Source organism: Haliaeetus leucocephalus, unplaced genomic scaffold (genome assembly GCF_000737465.1).
Source record: "Haliaeetus leucocephalus isolate CR32 unplaced genomic scaffold, Haliaeetus_leucocephalus-4.0 Scaffold2, whole genome shotgun sequence".
NCBI classification, from domain to species: Eukaryota; Metazoa; Chordata; class Aves; order Accipitriformes; family Accipitridae; genus Haliaeetus; species Haliaeetus leucocephalus.
The window spans coordinates 8986828-9008050 of record NW_010972438.1 but is presented as its reverse complement, the minus strand read 5'-3'; the positions used below and the strand labels follow the sequence as shown (position 1 = coordinate 9008050).

The 21223-nt window shown below is 44.0% G+C and overlaps 1 protein-coding gene across 1 annotated transcript in view; it reads right to left on the bottom strand.

Annotated features, from left to right (window-relative positions):
- The window catches only part of CADPS (Ca++-dependent secretion activator), a 185117-nt gene that overhangs the window by 54243 nt on the left and 109651 nt on the right, over nt 1–21223 (bottom strand). Inside the window, exons 14-19 of the mRNA XM_010573333.1 lie at nt 17648–17749; nt 16651–16714; nt 15754–15877; nt 12403–12420; nt 2799–2905; nt 1540–1548 (exon numbers count right to left, since the gene is read on the bottom strand). Of these exons, the coding sequence (XP_010571635.1) occupies nt 1540–1548; nt 2799–2905; nt 12403–12420; nt 15754–15877; nt 16651–16714; nt 17648–17749 (424 nt within the window). The remainder of the gene's footprint in view (nt 1–1539; nt 1549–2798; nt 2906–12402; nt 12421–15753; nt 15878–16650; nt 16715–17647; nt 17750–21223) is intronic.

Here is a 21223-nt window from a genome sequence, read left to right as displayed (position 1 = left end):
TCCAGAGGAACGGAAAGGGAGGTGGGAGACATCTGATGGGAGAGATGACACAATGACAGAGACCTCCCGCTCTCACAGATTACAGACGTAGGCACACGGTTTCTGCTGCGTTTCTGCCTGCGCTGGTTTGCTTCTCTCTTGTGGGTACGACAAACCCGACTGACTAGACACAGTACTTCTGTTGTAATGCTTTTTGAACATTTTCCATGCTCTCAGTATTATTTTCTGGGTTCTCATTAGGGAGTCTGCCTGGATGTCCATGTGGGGAAAAGAGGGGCATGTTTTAATTGCAAAAACTATTGGTTTTCAGTAAATTAAGGCGTTTCTTCAGTAAGCGGTGCAATTTAATTTTCTGCTGAACATCCAAAGTAGACTGAAGAGTCACACCTTGCAAGTCCAACCTTCTCCAGGTGAAAGGACAACATGTCAAAAAAACCTCACCTGGAATAATTCGGGGGGGGGGGGGGGGGGCGGGGAAAAAAAGTGCAATACCTCAGCAATTCTCATTGCACAGTGAGACATTAACGTGGCTACAACGCATAATAAAAATCAGTGATAAACCACCGAGCCTCTTCTCTTCTTCCTTTGGGTGCAATTCAAAGCGTGCAGAGAGCTGGCCAACTGCCTGTACAGTGCTGAAATGCCACAGCCACCCTCAGGACAGGGATTCAGTAACGTACCAACAGTGTGCCGGGCTTCTGGAGAGAGATGAATTTCACCCTTCCAGGTCACCGTTCAGAACAAGGGACCGGGATGCCTCCTATCTGTGTTGGCATTAACCTTCTGTCTCTAATCAAAACCTTGTGACACAAAAGATGCTGCAACAGTTTTGAGTCTTTCTCCTGGTGAGGATCTCGGCAGCGTGGCTGGCTGAACGCGACCGGCCCTGTAAAAGTCTACTATTTTCAAAATAACCTGCATTTTAAAAACAGCTCCTTCCCGGCTGGTTGTACATCCAGCCTGTGCTGGTGATGAGTGGAATAAAACACTCGTTATCCTTGGTCAGCTTATCACAGCTCATGCGCGAGCGCAGCGCTCTCAAGCACCGCCTCGCTTTTGTAAAAATGAAGTTTATTTCACTCTTCACCCCGATATATTCTCTCTCTACATATAAATACTGTATATCCAGTACAAGGCACATACAGACAAAACCAGAGGAAGACCACTACCATTCTAGGCACTCGTGTCGTACTTAGTCCATCTCCACCACAGTGTAGTAGAGGTCGGGTGAATGCAAAACAACAGAGGTAACAACAGGCTGAGGAGAGAGTCCAGGCAGGTAGGGTTGTGTTGGGATGTAACTGCAGCGCTCGTAAAATATACCCATTGCTACATGCATGGACCGGACTACTATGCCACATTTACCCTCCTGTGTCAGGCTACCAGCTCTGCAAGCAGCCGACTTGAAGTTGCTGTTACTTGGTCAAAGTTACAGAAGCGAGGGCAACCCGGGTAAAATCCCAGTAGGAAACATGGCACTGAGAGGGCATGCACGAAATATGACGGGAGTGACTCGTTTCATTCGGTTTAGTCACATACCTCTTTCCCCTGCCAGGATCATCCAAGATTGAATGAACAGTAGAAAAACAGGGAGGAAATTTAAATATGCAATCAGGCATTAGTTGGGTGTTGTGGATTGTTGTGTATTATCAATAAGTTAAATTATACTGCAAATTTAATATACACTGGAATGATTTTTAAGTGATTGTGAAATTATTTATCAAATGCTCTTAATGCAAAATATAGTGAGTATATATATATAAAAATGGGAAGGAAAAGAGAAAATAGTGAATGAGTGTTACATTACCTACAGTCATAAACAATAACTGCTCACTCCGAATTTCAAAATTATTAACTTTTCAGTATGTATCCAAGAGCACCAGGTTTATGGAGAACAGAGGGCTCAATCCTGCAAATACTTACATGGGTACGCAATGTCACTTGCTCGGGCAGAAATGTCCCGACGTGCTGAGAGCGGGACTACAGCCAGCAATGTCAGCTGCCTGTGGGGTCAAGTGTTTCCAGGATCAAGCCTCATGATTTTCTGGTCTATATTTGACATGGTTTCAGTGGTTTTAAAACATGAATCTTTTCGTTAAAGTGCTTTGAAGAGTTAAGAGTAGCTGTATTAGGCCTTAGATAACCCAAATAATGAGTAACAGAGAATAAATCATCCTAACCTCCATGACTAGTAATTGAGGTATTCCCAACAAGCCAATGCAGAAGAGGCCAAGAATAAACCAGGTGAGTTAACCATGTAGTGCAGGGGCCCAGGGAAACCCCTGAAAACAACCTGAACGCTCGGAAAGGGACAAAAAAAAGACTTGTTTTGTTTTGTGGTGACTTTCCTTGCTCCAGCTTCGGACAGCAGGAGCAGTAAGCTGCTGCAGGGCCCCCGCTAATGCTGTCTGGAGGCACAAACAGATGACATTACTTGGAAATACGACCTTTCTGAAAAGTGGACAGGCTTGCTCTTGTATGTAGTTGGTGGTGAATATATTTGGCCAGATTCGGCTCCTGCTGGCGCTGTAGGAAAGGCTGCAGACTGACGCAGAGGAGAGCAGAGCTGAATTAATTCCTCCTTTAGCCCTCCCTCCCCTCTGCAAAAGCAAGCGTCCTGAACTGTACTTTGCCTTCATCGCACTCCAGCACCATTATTTAAGAATACTTTTGGCTTTTAAAGAAGACAAGCCAGCACCAGTTGGGAAGACATCACACAAATATACAAAGCTCCCAGCAAGCCACCGGAGCCTGCTGAAGACCTGGGGGACACGACCTCGCAGGGCACCGCTGCTCACCTCCGCATGGTGTTCTTCGTTTTGCTGTAGGACTTCAATTACCAATTCTGCCAGACGTATTGTATCTTCTAACTTTTTAGCTGGTGTGACTAACCGGCCTACATTTTCTGTAGTACAAGAACTCGAGTTAAAAGGGAGGCAGAATGAAAAGCTAGATGTACAGTAAGTTATTTTAGAGGTTTAGAAAAAAATCCCATAATATTCTACAGCTTTAAAGATCTTTCATGCATATGTTAAATGCTTATATAATTAGTACTGAGCAAACCAGAAAGCCACATTCGTTATTATACTATGAAAATACAGTGCTCCAGCTCCAAATTTCACAATACTGTCAGAGTTGTTTTGCTTTGTGGTGAGATGGTGGCACTTTATTAGCTCAAATAAGAACATCACATTCCCTAAAGACAGCATCTGGCCAATAATATACGAACAATATGTATCCTTCAATGTAGATGATGCTATTACAGAAATCATGTCTCTATAATTTTAAAATTCTTTGAAGAAGATCAATTTAAACAAATCTGTCTGTACTTTTAATAAATTGTCAGACTCGAGCAATTTAAATGTCACCTGCTACTGAAAGCAAAAATTGCAGGTCTGCTTTGCTCCAGGATTTAACTCCACAAGGGTCAAGGAGTTACGCATGCTGGAGGGAGTGGAAAGTGGTAAATCCCACTAGACGTTCATAGGTAAGATTTTTATGGGAAAAGAGATGCAACTTTACAGCAAAAACCCCGCAAACAAACCAACGAGTTTAAATCCTGGAGCGTGGTGTTTAGCTACGTTGAGCTATTTTGCAGCGTTTTCTGAAGACTTTTACAAATAATTAAATTATGTTCTTCTAGGTAATTTATATTGTTAATAACATATTAAACATCCGAGGTGCTAACAATCTGGAACGTTCAGAGTACTTCACTAGAAAAATACAGAGAAAAAAAGAAAATAATCACTTTTTCACTGAACGACAGCTTCTGCAGAGCTGGCTGAGTGCAACTGCGGAGGTTTCTGTGAGCCGACGCCGCGGCTCGCTCCCCTGAGGGGCGCAAAATCTCCCTGCGATGGTCGCCCCGAGGAGAAGCGGAGCAGGAGACCTGCTGCCCGGTGATCCACCTACGCTGCAGCACGTCACCACGTTAACTACAGACGCGTCCCTCCGGGTAACGACCGGGTGCCCGTCCCAGCTCTCTCGAAGAACGGCATCGTGCTTCGGTAGCTACGCCAGCCAATTTGTACCTCCGCACCGACGTATATTTTGGCCTTTCCGTGACATCAAAACTGGAGAATTTGTAAATGGGTGAAGTACCAAAAAGCCAAAACCCAAATAGCCAAATCAACCTGCAATGAGCAGCGTACAACAGGCTGTATGTCCCCAACACAGCAAAAGGCATTGAAGCACCGTCACTAGCAACCACCCTGGATTTCCGAAGGAGCCCAGCTAAGCCAGCAGCTCGGGTCGTGCCGACACGCAAGGCGCTGCCTGGGCATCTCGCTCCAGCCTCCTGCACGCACTAGGCTTTTTTGCCAGGGTTTAGGTCTTCGTTACTGATGGGACAGAAACTTGTGGCTGCACACAGGTGGCTCCGCTCTGCTCGGCGGGGTCACCCGGGGAGAAATCCCTGCCTTGCTGAAGGCTGGCTGAGCTTCGAGGACTTAATTCTCCCCCTTAAAATCTTGCCTGCTCCTAGTTTTCCCTGAATACCTGTTTACAGGCAACAAATTTCCCACTAAAAGGAAAGCCATGTTTTTCAGAATGGTCACATACGGGCGGTCGAGCGAGGGGTACGCGGGCTGGTTTTCGGAGGAGCTCAGCAACCCGGTCAGCTGAAGTCTGGCATCGCAGGCGCTCAGCTTGGCTGAGAGGTGCAACATGGTAAAGCACCCTGCAAATGAACTCTACATTTTTGCTGATTTATGCATGCCACAGATAGGGGCCTTGGGCGTTTCTTCTCCAGTTTTCCTTTGGTTTGTTGTATCACTGGAAAGAAAAAAAATCCGGGTTCCCCCTAATATAATTTATTGGGCAAATACTGAAATTGGAGAACTGCTGCTTAACTCCTCATTCTTTCTCCTATTCAATCCAGCACCTCACTGGCTACAAGAAGTAGAAACGTCTTCCTTTTGCAAAAGGAGTCCAAAGACACATCCCTTAGTAAGCTCTGGTTGTTTCTGCAGCTCCAAAGCCAAGGGGAAGCTTTTCCATTGATCAGAGCAGCATCAGGCCCATTCTCATTTGCAACACTGATCTGCTCTCAAATACAACTAAAAGACAAAAGTGTTAATAAGAACAACTGCTCAGAGATGCTGTCTTTAAAGAAAATATTGATGCTTATACAACTTTGGCAGCCAGCAGATGTCAATCTTAATTTTTTTTCCTCTTATTTTAAATATTTCCCTGGTTAAGTTACTATACATCAGAATATTCTGCTAAGATAGCTGGAGCACTGACAGTTACATGAAACATATACGATATACTTATCAAACATTTCATCCAACATCATGTAAAGCTCATACATATTTATAGTTTTCATGCAAAATGTTATGCAACAATAATGTTATTTTGTGCTGACGTTGATATTTGAAAATGTTGCATATGTCAGACATTGCTAGACAAAAAAATGTGGACATTTTGAAATAAATGCTACCTCTAAATCTCTAAAACCTACCACATCACGCTAGGTATTTTGTATAAAGCTGCACATGAGAACTAGCTTTCTACTACTACACAAGCGACTGCTAGACTAGAGAACCACTGAATAAAAGGAAGGAAGACTATTACAGTACTTGGCGGCTGTTTGGCCATGCCTTTGAGCATATGATTTATCATGTTAGTCTGCGTTTGAGGAGATGATGGTGGCCCAGCCGGTGGCTTAGGCTTGGACGGACGGGCTGCTTGTGCATGACGGAGAGAGACACCAAAAGTAAAGAGACAAATGACTTCATAAACAGTGACAAAAAGATGGAAACTTCAAAAGGAACATAAGCAGAAATGATCAAATACAAATGGAATAAGCTGCTGGGTTTTTGCTTATCAGTACTTGAAATATTACATGGCAATGACACCATTTGACAACACATATTCTAGAAGTCAGCAGATTTGAACATCCTACGGTACTGTGCAATCAGAAAGCTAAAAATTCAATGCAAGTATGAAACTGCACTTCATGCAGCCACGTGAGGAAACTGAAATAGGTTAATTCAGTCAAAACTCTGGAATTCAGAAAAGGTGAACTAAAAAAGATGACTTTAAGTCAGCGCCCCAATGCTTAGGTACATTTAGCAATAGAATAATGAGCCACAAGAATTAATTGCTTTGCAAATATCAATTACACATTTTAGAATTAAACGTCACTGTTGGTTAAAGGGAGCTATAAAATATTCTTGTGCAATTTAAACATGTAAAAAAATCTGTCACTTAAAAATGTGTGGTTCCTGATCGTTTCCAGCTCATTTAATTATTTTCAACTTGGAATTCTAGTGGCTTTTATATTCTGGGTTGAATCATATATAAAAACTTGCCAGCTCTATCAAATATGTTACTTGCTATTCCAAATGTTAGAATACTGCAATCAGGACTTGACCCATCTGTCATATAGTTTACAATATCAGCATAGGAAAAATTCAAAGAAAATAGCCTTTCCTTTTACATACACTCAGAGAATAAATTATATACTGTGAATATATTAACACAATAGTTTTGTTCCATTTAATAACAGTTTTTAGCAGCATTGTGACTATTTTTAATAATGCCATTTGCAAGGAATCTGGCATATTTATCTGGACATTCTATTGCCAAAAGTCCTTGCCATTTTGCTTGCATTTTCCAGTGGGGGAATAAAAATTCGGTTGGCTTGTGCAAAGTAGATTTCTGATTGCTTTTAATTCTCACAGAATTATAACACTTATCGAAGTATAATAAAGAATATTCGAGTAAACCATTAGTTAAAGAGTATGAGTTAGGTTGGTTCCCTTCTCCACACACAGAGATAGAGATACATACGTACATAAACACACATACAATGCGCACGTGCACGTGCGCACACACACACACATTTTTAATCTTTTAAGCTGTGTAATGATTTATTTCAGACTCTCAGATTCAAGCTACTGGTTTCTGGCTTTTGTTGTTGTTGTTGTTTTCTGATAAAGGGAAAAGCAAATCTATTTGTTCATCACTGGAGTCATCCTGATCCTTGTTCAATGTTTACCAAGGGTGGCTTTGTCCCCAGAAACAAACCTCTCAGCCTCAAGTGACAAAAATAACTGCTTTTTGGGCATTGGCCTAATGACTTTCACTCTAATTTAAAACACAAACAAGAATTCAATTTGGCTACTCACTGATGGCTCCTGAGCTCAACATGTAGACGTAGGAAGAATATTTTAGGGCCCATGACTATGGAGAGCACTTTGTGCCAAGGTGCCCGGATGGGAAGGGACCGTGGGGAGAGGGGACCGCACATCTCCTCCCACCCACATCTGGCAACCGTGTGGTGGGAACCCCTTGCCACCCAGGGGAGTCCGTCGGGCTCCAAAGCTGGGAGCATCAAAGAGAAAGAGCTCCTCCTAAGAGCATCAAAGCCAGGGGAAAATCGCATCCCAAGAATTGCACCCCACTGCACCTCTCAGCGCTGCGACCCTCAAGCATCCTTAAATGTGAGTGCAGCCCCTGCATCCCCAGCAGCTGCCCATTGAAAAATAGGTCTCGGACTTCACGGACATCCAGAGCCCATGGTGTCCAATAGGCCTGACTCGTGCAAGTGTTTTCTGTACTAGGGAAAAGTCATTAATGGGGGAGGCAGAGGAGGAAAAGGCAAGAGATGCAGCAGCACTGGGACGTCACGAATCGCTAGCGCAGCATGTACGAAACAGCTTGGAGGAGGCTCCCGCTGTGCAGTTGTCAGCAGAGTGCCCCGGGGTGGCTTTCGCTGCTCTGGGAGGGCTGCGAGAGATCCCCCCCCAGCGCCTTACCCCTGCTCCTGGCATCCCCCCCCCCCCGCCCCCCGCTCTTGCAAACAAGCTTCCGCAAGGGATTCCTGCAGTTTAAGCAACAAACTCTTGGTGTAATTCTGATCTGGCCCAATCTGCACAAATATTCAGCTCCTTTGTTCGTTTAAATTTTTCAGACCCAAATCCAGGGCTCTTGCATGATGGCTGCAAAACCACCTGGAGCCGAAGGAGAGGAGAGGAATTGTTCTCTCCCTTCCTGAGGGCACTGAATGCCTTGTGAGCCCCAACCCACGCTTTTCTTTGTTGCCTCTTTATTGCAAGAAAATTTAAAAGATTAAGGTCTGGCTAAGGAAAGTGCTCAGTTTTCTCCGTAAATCTAAATAGAAAGGGGGCTGTGACTGCAATGCCCCATAAGGCACTGGAGTTTATGTGCTTCTCTGGGTCCAGGTCTGGGAGATGACACGTGAGGTCCCTTTCACGGGGTGTCTCGGCTCCTGCTCGGAGCGAGGGAGATGCGTAAGGCTGGATGGGTTTGATGGCACTTGCCAGGGATCAGCTGCAGTGTGTGGCAGGTTTTGTTTCACTTTGGCTTTCCTTTCTTCCCTGTCCTCTTCCTCTCTAATCCCTCAGCGCAGCCAGTTTAGCATCAGAAATACTCTTGGATTTGTTGCTCACATGTGTCAAATGGATAAGATTTAAACACCTCCATCACTGAAATCAGAGGCAGGAGCAGCTTCTTCCTTACTAAGAACCTGACGAAGTGCTTTCCTGGACTAACTTCTGCCAAAGGTTTTTGCACTTCTGCATGATACTTGCAAATAAAATACTTGCAGAAACCCAAATTGGTAAATTCTGGGGTTGTGCTTTCAATAAGCTTCAGCCTGCAATAACAGGTGTATTAGAAATTCTGTGCATACAATTCATTGTGTGCTACTCTTTACGGACTGGAAGATTTTCAAACTACATATTTCTCACTCAGCATCATGATTTCTGCTAGATGGGCTACTAACACATCAGCAACAGTGAGAATTACACTTGCAACAGGAGAGGAGTATTGTTGACTTTTCATATTTTTTAAAAGCGTAGCCACTGACTCAATGATTTCCTTGTAACAATTAAAAATATACGACCCCTGCCAAAGGCTTTGGTATGCAAGTGTTATGTGTGCGTTCATTTGCGAGCAATCATGAAAATGATAAAAAAGAGCTGCTGTTCAAGATGACTATAAAGAATAATGGACTTAGCTTGAGGATGAGGCAAAGCAGCCTTTTATTATATCCGTGAAATGAATTTGTGTGTATCTGAAAGGGATTTCAGTGATGATATAATTTTTTCTTTCAAAATATGGTGCCTTATCTCAAAAGTAAGGAAAATTCATAGAAATGTTTTTTTTCAACTCAGAAGGAGAGTCTAATTCAGCTCTCAAAACTCAGCATACTGAAAAGAGAACTGATCCCCTGACTTTCTGATGATTATTCAGCCTAGCGAGGAATTTTTGCCTATCTGAATTATACCTCATGCCTCAGGCAGCAAGTTGCTCTGCAGTTGGCAAGAGACTTGTAGAAAGATAATGGCACAATGCAGGTCTTTGTGATTTCTGAAGCTCTTGTAATAACTTTCATACTGCTTTAAACACTGTCTTTGAAAGGGCAAGAGGAAATCTCAAAAGCTGCATAATGATTCTTCGTCAAACACAACAGAATGCCACTTCAAGGATGAGACAAATTAAGCAGCAGTTCAGCAGTACACAAATACAGGTTGTAGCTATGCCTGACTTAAAGTGCATGATTTATTAATGACTTCAGTCTCCACTCCCGCGTACCAAGACTGATGTTTTCATACATTTTGCATCCGTATTTATTTGGGTAATGTAATTATATTTTCTTTTTAAGCTTTGTGGTTTATCACGAACGCTGGGAGCGATTGCCCGGAGGTGACTGGGCTGACAAATCACACAGGGCCTTTCCTTGACTCGGACCAGGTTAATCAACAGGCAGCTCAGCCCCTAATCCTTCAGCGCACTCGCTAAGAGTTACGGATACGTGCACCGAGCTTCCCAGGCTGAGGTCCAGAAATTGGGGAGGCGAGTGACGTAAAGTGAGCACGGGGACAAGGGCCAGTACGAACGCCTTGAAAAACACCGCTGCTTCTTCACAACCCGCTGTACTGCTCTAGTCAAAACCCGACCTCTCCTGCACCCGCTCCCTCAGCTGAGGAGTTTTTCCATGCCTGCTGGGACGAGCGCTACGTGCGAGATGCTCCACGGCCGGTGCCAGCCGAGGCTGACGCAGCCGAAGCCGCCGTGCTCCGTCCCTCTCCGGGGGGTGCACCCAGGTCCCCAGCCTGACGCAGGCACCCGAGGGATGTCTGCACGGCTGCCCCTCGCTGCTCCGGGGCTTTGCACCCCGGCACCACCACTGGGGTGCATTTTTGTGGGAATTTTCCCTGCCAGCCTGGCCCGGAGGGACAGATTTGGGGAGGAGGGTGCGTGCCAGCGATGCAGCGTGGTGAGATGCTGCGCCTCCGGAGCCCTGCTTCCCTGCAGAGGGGCTGGGGAGGCTGTGGGACAAGCAAAAACCTGGCATTTTTGGCCCAAGAGTAGCGGATTTCCCTTGAGAGAGCCATAGGACTTCAGTGGGTCCATCTGCTCTCCAGTTACTTTCCGCTTGCAGTCCGTGCCCCATTGCTCCGCTGCCCTGGCACCCAGCAGCGAGGCGAGAGCTGCCTCCATCCCCACGTCTCCTTCACTTCTCCTCTCTGTACTGCAACTCAGCAGTACCACCAGAAGCCTCTCTTTACAGAGACCAAAACCAAATCACAAGATAAGAAATACTTGACCTGAAAACTAAAAAAAAAAAAAGTCTTACACTAAACACAATCAGTGGCCAAACCGACAACTATCGCCCTGGCTGGCACCAGCTCTGACGCTGCCTGTACCCAACTCCAGCAGTGCAAAGTGGCACTCGTGTTCGGGGGATGCCTCAGTGCCACGGCGCTCCAACACAGTGCAGCACATTTCACAAACCCTGTGCTTAAGGGATGGAGAATTTATTCTTTTCTAAAGGAATTCCTGATTCCTGACTTACAGAAATAAGCAGGAGAACACTTATTAAAAGGTTGCACTTATTAACCTGAGTGCTAGTAGTTTCGTCTGATTAATAATTAAAGCAAGTAATTCATCTTTAATTGTTTTAGCATAGTGTTCTGTTTAATGTTCTATTCCAATATTTTTAAAGCAAGGCAAGAGACTACACACTTTACAGGAGAAAGGACATCAGAGGGTGACATTTGTGTGTTTAAGAAGAAGTTGTTTTCAGTATCTTATTTTTATTCTTGCTTCTGGCAAAATAAAAAGTCAGGCCAAAACCCAGTCACTTTTGACTCCACTTAAGCTGAGGAACTGGTTTCAGTTTGAGTCCTGCTGACCTTGCCTGAAAAATTTTCATTTAAGACAACCGGAGATTTGTGGGCACGAAGCAGCAGTTGCAACTCCCTGCGTCCTTTCACTCGCTCCAAGCATCGAGAAGAAGCAGTTTTATTTTTAAATGAGCTGGGCCATAGAAACGTCTTTCTGAATTTCTAAACTGTAAGCACGTGACAAGCCGTTGCCAGCAAGCACGATGCTCAGCGCATTTATTGTGCTTAAAGCACAACAGCCTGCACTCACTTTAATCCGCTGTAGTTAATGGTAATAGCTGGGATTGTTCTATTTGCTATTTGTTTATTTGCACCTCTCATAGCCGCAAGGAAAAATTATTCTCCATTTTCTAAATATTTATTGCTGTTCAAAATTACTTTTACTGTCATGCAACAGCTCTAGATCATGGGCCAAATTTGAGCTGCAGAGGCCTGGGGAAGGCAGGGCAGAACCCGGCCCAGCCTCTTGTACTGCCTTTTAAAAGCAATTTCCCTTTGCAAAGAGAGCTGAAATCAACCCGATCCTTTTTTGTTTAATTTTTTTTTTTTTCCACAAAACAGAACAATCTACTCACAAAAAGAAATGAACAGTTCAGGTTTCAAGGACTTTCAAACTAGGACTCTGGGATACAACAGAAACGAGAACAGGGGCTGCAGAGCTCCACCATCCCTTCTGAAGAGACAGGCACTTGAGCTGAGCCTTTGCCTTGTTACATGTCACCACAGGTTATAAACAAGAGACAAACACGACTTCTGTCCCACCGGGTTGTTTGTTACACATTAACAAAAAAATAGAAAATAAAAAAAAAATATTTCAAACCCAGTCCTCCCATCAGGGCGTAAAACAGAAGATATGAAAACCAAAAATGAACGTTAGTTTAGTTATAAATGTGCTTATTAGGTGTGTTAAATTAATGGCCAAATCACCAACATTTTTTCACCCCAAATGAGCTGCAGTTCTTTTGGAAAACAAGAAACTTTCTCTTTACAAAGGCTAGATTATCCTCTAAAACAGTCTCCTAAGAAGATACTATATTTCTATAAGGTATGTCTAACCTACACTCTATTCTAAGGAAGGAGGAAAAGGAGATTATGTAGACAGCACAAATTAACTCCTTAAGTATTAATGCATCTCCATTTTCAGCCTGAAGGAGTACATATCTTAAGGAGCTATGAAAAAAGAAAACAAAATAAATATAACTCAACAGTCCTAGCAATTTATAATGCATATACAATTGTTCACCTGCGTCCTTTTGATTCTCTATATGAAAGAGAGAAAGCAACAAGGAGAGAAAAGAGAGAAACAAGAACAGATATGCAGGATTAATGAGCAAGTGGACCGCACAGCCCCCCAGTTATGCGTGATATATGACATTTGAAAAGAAGAAAAGTCGCCCCGTCTTGCCCCCCCGCCCCCCCCAAAGCATGGGGTTACCAAAAGAAGCTCCTTTCACGGAGGTGAAAGAAAACGCTGCACAAATAGAAAACCAGAGAGGGCGAGCTCTGAGGACACAGAGGGGATCTCCAAGTGACACTGGGGCTGGGACGTCCCCTCCAGAGCTCGGCGCAAAGGAGTCGGTAAAAAAATCGAGGAGGAGAGCAACTAAAGCGCATCCTTCCGCTCCAGAGCTAACAGACAGGAGACACGTAAGATCTGACGTACAGAGAAAGGACAGCCTTATACGATCTTATACACAGGATTGGGTAAAGATCTTATACACAGGCAAAGGGATGGCTTTTTCCAAGTGTCCTTTATCTGACCTCTAGCTCACTTCTCCCCGATGTAGCTGCTACCTTTTGATTGTGTACCAGTGACAAGCACTTTACAAATTGGGGTTACACAGAAGCAAAGTAAAAATGCATTCAGGTCACGGACATAAAGAAGAACTGAAAAAACTTACGGACGATCTGAGTTTATCACAAACAGATGGGTTAATTGTCTAACCTGGTTTAGGCTGATAAAAGTGACTGGACTTCTCACACTGGGTTTCACAGACAGAAGCAACAGACAAGCCAATGCTAAAAGACTTGAAGCAAGGAGAGTGAGTTGGTTTGGATCTGGACTTTCTTGAGGTAATGAAAACAGAAAGAGTGAGGACAGCATGGAGAGGAGGGTGGTAGGTACTCACGAATGGTTAAATCCATCACTTGAGAGGCCAAGCAGAAGACAGGATGCTCATACATTTCTCTCTTTTTCCCTATAAAAGAGGATTTGGGCATGCAAGAGGCTTAGGTCAGAGGTAAAGAGGTTATAGGCTATAGGTCAGAGGAAAACTTTATATCAGGTTAAAAGGAAAGTAGCCGTAGAGTATTTTGGGATACACACAGGATAAAAGGAAGGAAAAAAAAAAAAAGAAAAAAAAGGAGGGTTAAAATTGGAGATCTACTGGATTAACCATTCAGCATGCCCATGAGTCACAAGAGAGGCTGTGACCATGACTGTAGAGGTTTGCTCTGAACTGTTTGCAAGAATATAATGATCAAAACGTCATGAGTAGAGGGAAATAGAATTTCATTGGTTTAAGGCTCCGAGATACTAAGGATTTCAGCCTTCAGTATCTAAGGCTTTCACAGGTATTTCTTCATAAGCATAGCCTCAAGCACTGCTGCCACGGATTTGGTTCTGCGTCTCTGACAACTCTTAAAACATGTGGCTATTCAAATGTCAGCTTTCAAAAGCAAGGTTTCAAAGCGATATATGGTGCACAGGAATGCATCTCACTGAGGTAAATTTGTTATTTGCTCTTCTAAGGAAGTATTTGAACATGTAGTGGACTATGCTCATGAGAGAAAACCTGATGCATGCAGCTGGCGGATGTTGGGTTGTTCGAATTAACAATCCCAGCATGCTTGGAAATTGGTGTTACAACCACTTTTATAGAGATAATATCAAAAAGTGGCTGTGGCCAATCACAAATAAAGGAGGAGAAAAGCAGAAGAGAGCAGGTAGTGTGGAATGAACTATTTCTCTGAAAAGGTAGCTGGAAAAAAAATAGGTTTGTTGCTTCAAAGTATTCCCAGACCTAAAAGTCACAGTGCGAAAAAGAGGGCAGATAATTAACACAACCAAGAAGAATTGAGGCACAAAAGGAAAAGTACACACTAACTGTTCTACTTTGGAAATGAATGCATTTTTACTTACAGATCATAAAGTTTGTTTTTGCATAGTTTTATCTGAAAGAAGAGAGCAAATCTTACCAACGAGTTAGTGATATTTACACAGAGAACCTAAGGGAGCCAGCCCTGGGTAGAAGCATCCATCAACAGAAAAGCTGCTTTTGATTCTCAGTCCTTCTCCATCCTTGTGAAGTATATTTAAACATTGCATTTTACAGAATACACCAATTAAAATATCCTGTGAAGTTGAGTACTTTGATAAATTGCCTGATAATACAGTGCTTATGAAACCTTCGTTTCTTCTCTATTTTTGTCACTCATTACCAAGTCAAGAGTTGATAAACATCCTTTTAGTGCCCAATTCTTAAGTGTTTCTCACTGGATGCATAACAATGAATTCATTACCACTGGTACACAATTTGCATCGTTAGACAGAAAAAAAATGGAAAAAGAGAGGACATGTCATGTACAGAACCTGGACAATTTGTCATATAATAACCCAATTTTTCATGTAAACAAGAACTAAGAACAAATCAGAGGGAGGTTTGGTGGGTTTTTTTTCTCCTCTCAATATTGTCCTAGAGGCATACAACGATAATCTCAGCTGTGGGAAAGCTTCACATCACACATGACAGAAACCCAAAGTCTAGAGCAGAACATACCATTCATTTGGAACATACAGGTTTAAGCAATTGGGAACTCGGATAAAGTTGGGTAATAGTTTCAAGTTGGGAATAGCAGCCAACAAGGTACCAACGTAAACTGATTAACACGTAAAGAACGACTGGATCGTAGAGCTTCAGCTAACACGTATCCTCCAGCAAGCTTTAAAATGTCTTTTTGATGGCTACATGTGTCTCTGGTCACTGGTTATTATTCTCCCATAACTTAAAAGGTCAATAATATCAGCTATGCCAGATTTAGAGTGACAAGAAAGAAATCTGATGCAAGTATGGGATCACTGATCAATGACTGCTATGCAAACTGCAAAGACAATGAAACACTCCCAGAAAAAAGACATTTTAAATTGGCTACAAACGATTAAGCATAGATTAAACAGTTTTTCAGCTTCTTATTTTTCATTTGTTTCCTGAACTCCACTGTCACAAGCAATTAGCTGCACTATACCTTCAGCTAAAAAGATGACATCCCAACTATTTCTCAATTTGTTTTTTAAAACCACGACATGAGTCTGAATACTACACCACTGGCCAAATGCACTAACGATCAAAAAAAAAAAAAAAAAAGCTACAGTTCCTTTTAACTGTTTCCTCTCTCTTTTCCAGAAAAAGAAACGTTTTGCATAGCTTCCATTCTTAACTGCTTCCGAAGCCAACACCACAAAAATGATTCAGAATCACATCAGTTTTATTGACAAGCGAATAAATAGCAAACGAGCTTCTTTTAAATAGCTCCCAGCCACAGTTGCCACCTAGAAACATAACAAAATTGTAATTTCACAAAGAAAGAGCCTTACCTTCAATTTTGGCATACTCTGATAGTCGAGTATAATTGACTAGAGCTGCTTGCTCCAAGCATTTACGGATGACTGTTTTTACCTCCTCTTGAGGGACCGGAGTAACTATGTCTTTCATCAGAACCTTGACACAAGAAAATCTGATTTGTTGTGGCATCGGGCACACAGGACTGCTTTTCTCCAAGCCCAGCACATACATCCATTCCTACACTAGCGCTGCGTGGCTCTCGGGGTATGCGTACAATATGCAGGATCCACTACAAGGTCACCTTGGCCAGCTTGAGACATGGGACCTACCCCTGCCGTATCATTCCCCTTCTCTATCTATCGATACCCTACGGCATGCCCTGAAGTCCGTGCTTCTGATTTTTTAGGGCATGACATTAAGATCTACCACAACTTCCCCAGTGCCGGGCAATGTTATGCCCTTCCCGGGCTCTGCTGATTGACTTGGGTTTAGGTCTGGGCTTGGCCATACCGCGTGTTAGCAGAGGTGAGAAGGATGTCGGAGCAGCAGGAAGGCTGAAATAAGAGATGGGGAGGATGATGGTGAGCACGTTTCCTACGCCCGAGGGGGAATGAGCCTGCCTTGAGATGGGAATTTCACCGGACAGCAGCCAGGCATCGCTTACAAGGGTCTGCGGTGTAGATGCTTGCCAGCGACATCCTCCACTATCAACACAGACGCAGGCTGTGCTGCCTTTAGCGGCCAGGCTACGCACTGGCCTCCGAGCTGAAGCAGGAGAGGTAACAACCCCACCTAATACCCCACATTTCAATATTAACTATGATTAATTACGCGTCCTGTGCAAAAACAACAGTTCCTCTAGCTCTTCTGGGTGGAAAGATACATGAATACAGCTAATTTTAACTACTCTCTGTCATTCTTATGCTTACCCTTTCCAGCAGTGATAGAGTAGCTTTTAGTGCACCTTCCGGACGGCCAAATGGAAAGCAGTACCTGGAAAAACCACATCATGTTAACAACAGAGCAGGTGCATGCAAACAAGCCTTTCCAGCACTACAAAGATGCTTTCCTAAATGCGCCCAAGCAATGACCTAGTCCCTCTGCCTGGAGTGAGCAGTCTTTCTACAAGGTAATTTGCTGAAAGGGTTTGATGGTGTGGACACTAAGGCAGCAAAACAGAATACGGGGTAGTAATAAGCTGATAATTTTAGCAGCTTATTAAATCTGGGTGTCACCTGGAGAGTTTTTAGATCTCGTAGGAGTTAAAGATCATCTCCTTGTAAAGATGGGAAAAAAAAAGCCCCTCTGGAAAGGTCATTTACTTCGAGCAGGAGACCCATTGATGCACCAGGCTGTAGGTAACCGGCTGAACCAGCCACCATCCCTGGCGAGGGGCAGCTCCAAGGGGCTCCCGCAGGGACTCTGTGTGCAAATGCACATCACCCCTCTGCCTGAAAACGTGCACCACCCGCCCCGCAGCTGGCTGGTGTGCTGGGGGCAATTCATCCCTTTTTGGGGGGGCAGGATCCATCCTTTCTGTAACTGCAACACTCCTGCAGAAAGCCCTGCCTGTCTGTATACTAAGGAGAAGGGAAAATAAATGGGTAATAACTGAGCAGAGGGGAAAAGTGTAATAAGAGGATAAGGGATTTTTGTTGTTGTTATATTTGAGAAAAAAATCCGCAGCGTTACCATGCCTGTGGGAGCGAGATGGTTTGAAATATCCTTTAAAGGTTATATATATTTAAAATCAGTCTCCAGCTACAAACATGCTACAGTGCAAGCTTCGCTGCCCTGTGTAGGTCTGTGCCACTTCTGCAAAATTCCCGTATGCGTTTAAAACCTGCCTTTTGGCTTTGCCGCTTATAGGAGGGAGCCGGGAGGAAATCAGTCCTCTCGCATTCAGCCTGGGCTCTCTGCCTTTACCTAAAATGTGTGATCTGATTCTCCAGAAGCAAACGAAGCCGCTCCTTGATCTCCTCGAAACGCTCTTTCTCGTCTACGGTCACAGTTCCTATCCCGTCGGGCCTGGAGGAGAAATGCCACGGATGACTCAGACTCCACCTTGCCACCCTGGTAACTCATCCCCACCGCACACAGCACGCCGCCCTTTCGGAAAGGGACGTCGCCAACTGTGAGACCCAGGACAGGGGATGCGTCACGCCGAGACACGGGTGGTCACGGCAGCGCCGCTGCCGAGGTATCAAATATAAAGAAAGCAAGAAATATTCTCTCTCAGAGTGATAATCTAGATGTGGACACCCCCACCCCCCCGCCCCGCTTTTATTTTTTCCTGTGATAGAGAAGCTGGGAAAAAAAGAACCCCCTTTTAAATATAGGTATGTGACAGGGAGCACAATGCCAGCTCTCACTGCAGGATTGGGCCCATTGCTGGCAAAATAAGGGACTCAATTTCTGCAGGAAAATTCAGCTGCTAATTTAATACAGTTTGCAGTATAAGAGAGTATCGTCAACAGGCATATATACAAACAGAATATAAAATTCTGCACTCCTTCATAACCACTGAATCACCCCATTATAGTGATTTCTTGAAGTGAACCATCTTCAATGTATCTTTTGCCGAAATGCGCCTAGAGAGCGACGTGCATTTTGTATTTGAAAATGCAATGCCTTTTCGGTCATTTAATTTTAATTTCTAGAAGTTAACACATCGATACAATTTATCGAAGATCTTCTCGGACCACGTACTACCCTCTTGTACTTGAGGAGTGCACAGGAGCACGTTGTGAGATGCCCAGGTCCTGCCGCCTCGGGGCATTTCTCATCTTTCACAGAGCACAGTGCGCGGGCGAACCCTGCCGAAGCTCTCCCGGGGCTGGATGATGCAGTGGTCCCTCTGCTCTTCCACCCCGTACCTCTGCCGATGCCAACCCACCCGAGAGCCAAAAGCGGCAATCCCCTCCTTCTCCCCCACACCCACACGGCAAAATACGCCGCGCGGCAGCATCCCGGGCGAGAGGAGAGAGCCGGTCTGATCCATCCACCAAGGGAATCGGCCAGGCAGACAATCCACGGCACGGCTTCCCATTGCCGGCGAGCAAAGTCTACGGATTTGTGTACTCCTGGGCAACTCCGCTGGCACAGGCGCTCTTTAGGTAATGTAAGACGTCTTAAAACTGAACAAATGTTCTTACTTAAAGGCCTCCTCCAGTGTTCAGCTTAAGCTGCATAAATCCGCAGTACTAGACTGGTTTGGCTATACAAAAGACTTGGCAAGGGATTACAAAGCTTCTAATGAACCTCCTGTCAGGGGTTAATTGGTTGGCTTTATTTTCCTCTTAAAGAATCAAAGGCCCTAAACTTTAAAAAAAAAAAAAAAAAAGCTATAAAAATTTAAAAGCTATAAAATCTGTACACTCACTTCTCCTTGACCCTGCATTTAGCAAGCTCTTAATATCATAAATATGAACTCTGATATTCCAACACAGGTGAATGAACCATTAAAATATTTCGGAAGAGGAACTTGCAAACGGTACATGATATTTACCGCAAAATTTTAAAGCTAAATATACATTAAATAAAACTTGCAACATGGACACAGAAAAAGACTTGAATACCAGGGGATGTGTTTAAATTTAAGCAGCATTTAATCAGAAATCTCTACTTGATTATTTGCCAAATTCAGTTGTGTATTAAGGAAAAAAAAAAGGAAAAAAGATTTAGGCTGAAACTTGGATAAAATGTCTCAGCTGGGGAACACATTTCATAAACAATTTTGGAAGTATGGATCTGGTCTCATTAGTACCTAATTAGGACTAGTTATTTTGAAGAAATGAGCAAGCCACAAAAAAACCAAATTAGCTATCAAGCAAAAATTAATGTCTGAACACGCTTAATATATTTTTATTCCAAAGTTCCAGAAAATATTTAATATTCAGACAGAGATGTTCATGCCGTTTGTGATGCTGTGCACCTCACAGCGCCTGGTTTGCTCCCAAGCAGAAGAGCACATAATTCAAGGCAGACTGCAATAAATGCCGTACATTAAGGGGCAAGGTTGAAGCCCTCATTTGCCTTTTGGCATTCAGTTCTCCCCCTGTACCCGTAACAGCTCACAGAGTGTCACTAGGTTAATTGTATCAGCGCTGACAAACGAGGTAGGAAAAGCCACCTGCCCTGGCAGTGATTTGCTGATGGACTGGAAATGGTCTGAAAGTTATGTAGTTGTGTTACCCTCTGCTGGGTCAATAACCTCAACCGGAGAGACTTAATGGCAGGATCTGACAGCTCCGGTTGGGTCGCGGCCCTTTCACATGAATCGCAGTTTCTCACTGTATTCAAAGGGCTTCGGTTTTGCCAGAACCGGTTATTCAGCGCTCGCCACGTAACGACTCACGGTGGACACCCGAAACGGGCTGATGTGACAGCATCGGTCACGTCCCGGCTGGGCAGTGGTGGCTCTGAAAGCATCGCTCTGAAAACACCGACCCACACGAAGACGAAGGGTGGGCTCTGGAGAGGCAACCTCTGGCCAACGCGGCTCTCGCCCAAGCCACAATGCCCCAAGGGATGCCAACCCAACCACCAAGGCTCGCATAGACCATGTAGGCTTAACCCCCTGGTCTTCGCCTTTCTCGGGGTCTTTGTGAGCCAGGAGGACATCAGAACCGGCGGCTCCGGCCACTGCTCCCTCCGTGCAGGGCCTGCCGCGCGGTGTGAATGCACGCCGCGCTCGCGTATCATGCTACTGCAAACTTGAGACAATCCACAGGTCAGCTGTAGCCATTTTTGGAGCAGCACGGATGTCTGGAAGGGCCTGCCAACCGAGAGCCATCACCACAGCAAGGACTCCCTTTCTCACCCAGCTGTGGACTATATTGCATCTGACATGATGAGCATCTCTTGAATCTACCTTTCAAATTTTCGGCAAACCATTTTCTCACTGTCCTTCACAAAGTTGACATTTTCGGCAGCATGATAGGAAAGATGTCATGTCGGCTGCTTTTCAAGTTGTTGTCACAGTGGTTAGCACCAGTTCTGTCATCTTTGCTTTCCTCACAATCCCCCATCTTGAGCCATGTCACAAATAATAATACTTCCAATGTTTTTGTCAAATTTCAAATACTATAACCCAGCTGCACATCTTCAGATTTACTAGTTATGTTAATCTTTGTTGCTCATCTTCCCAGAAGCTGAAGCATTAGGAACTCATTAATTAGTGACAAATGCAGGATATACATAGAACTAGAAAAACACTACCCAAAGCCTTGCACTTAATTTATTAGCTCCATAATTTTGAAACCTAATTAAAAATTCAAGTCAAATATACTTTGAAAATGTAATCTTTTTGGGGAACATATTTATTTTCCCTTTTGCAAGAACACAAAGGGTATATAACTTGGCATCTCTATAATTTAAGATTCACTTCTGTGCTCTAGACAATTCCAGTACGTGGCTGATGGGGCTGAAAAAAAATCCCCAGGAGAAGCTCAAGTCGAACCAGCTCATTCTGATGCTTATTGGCAATTTTGTTTTCAGCAA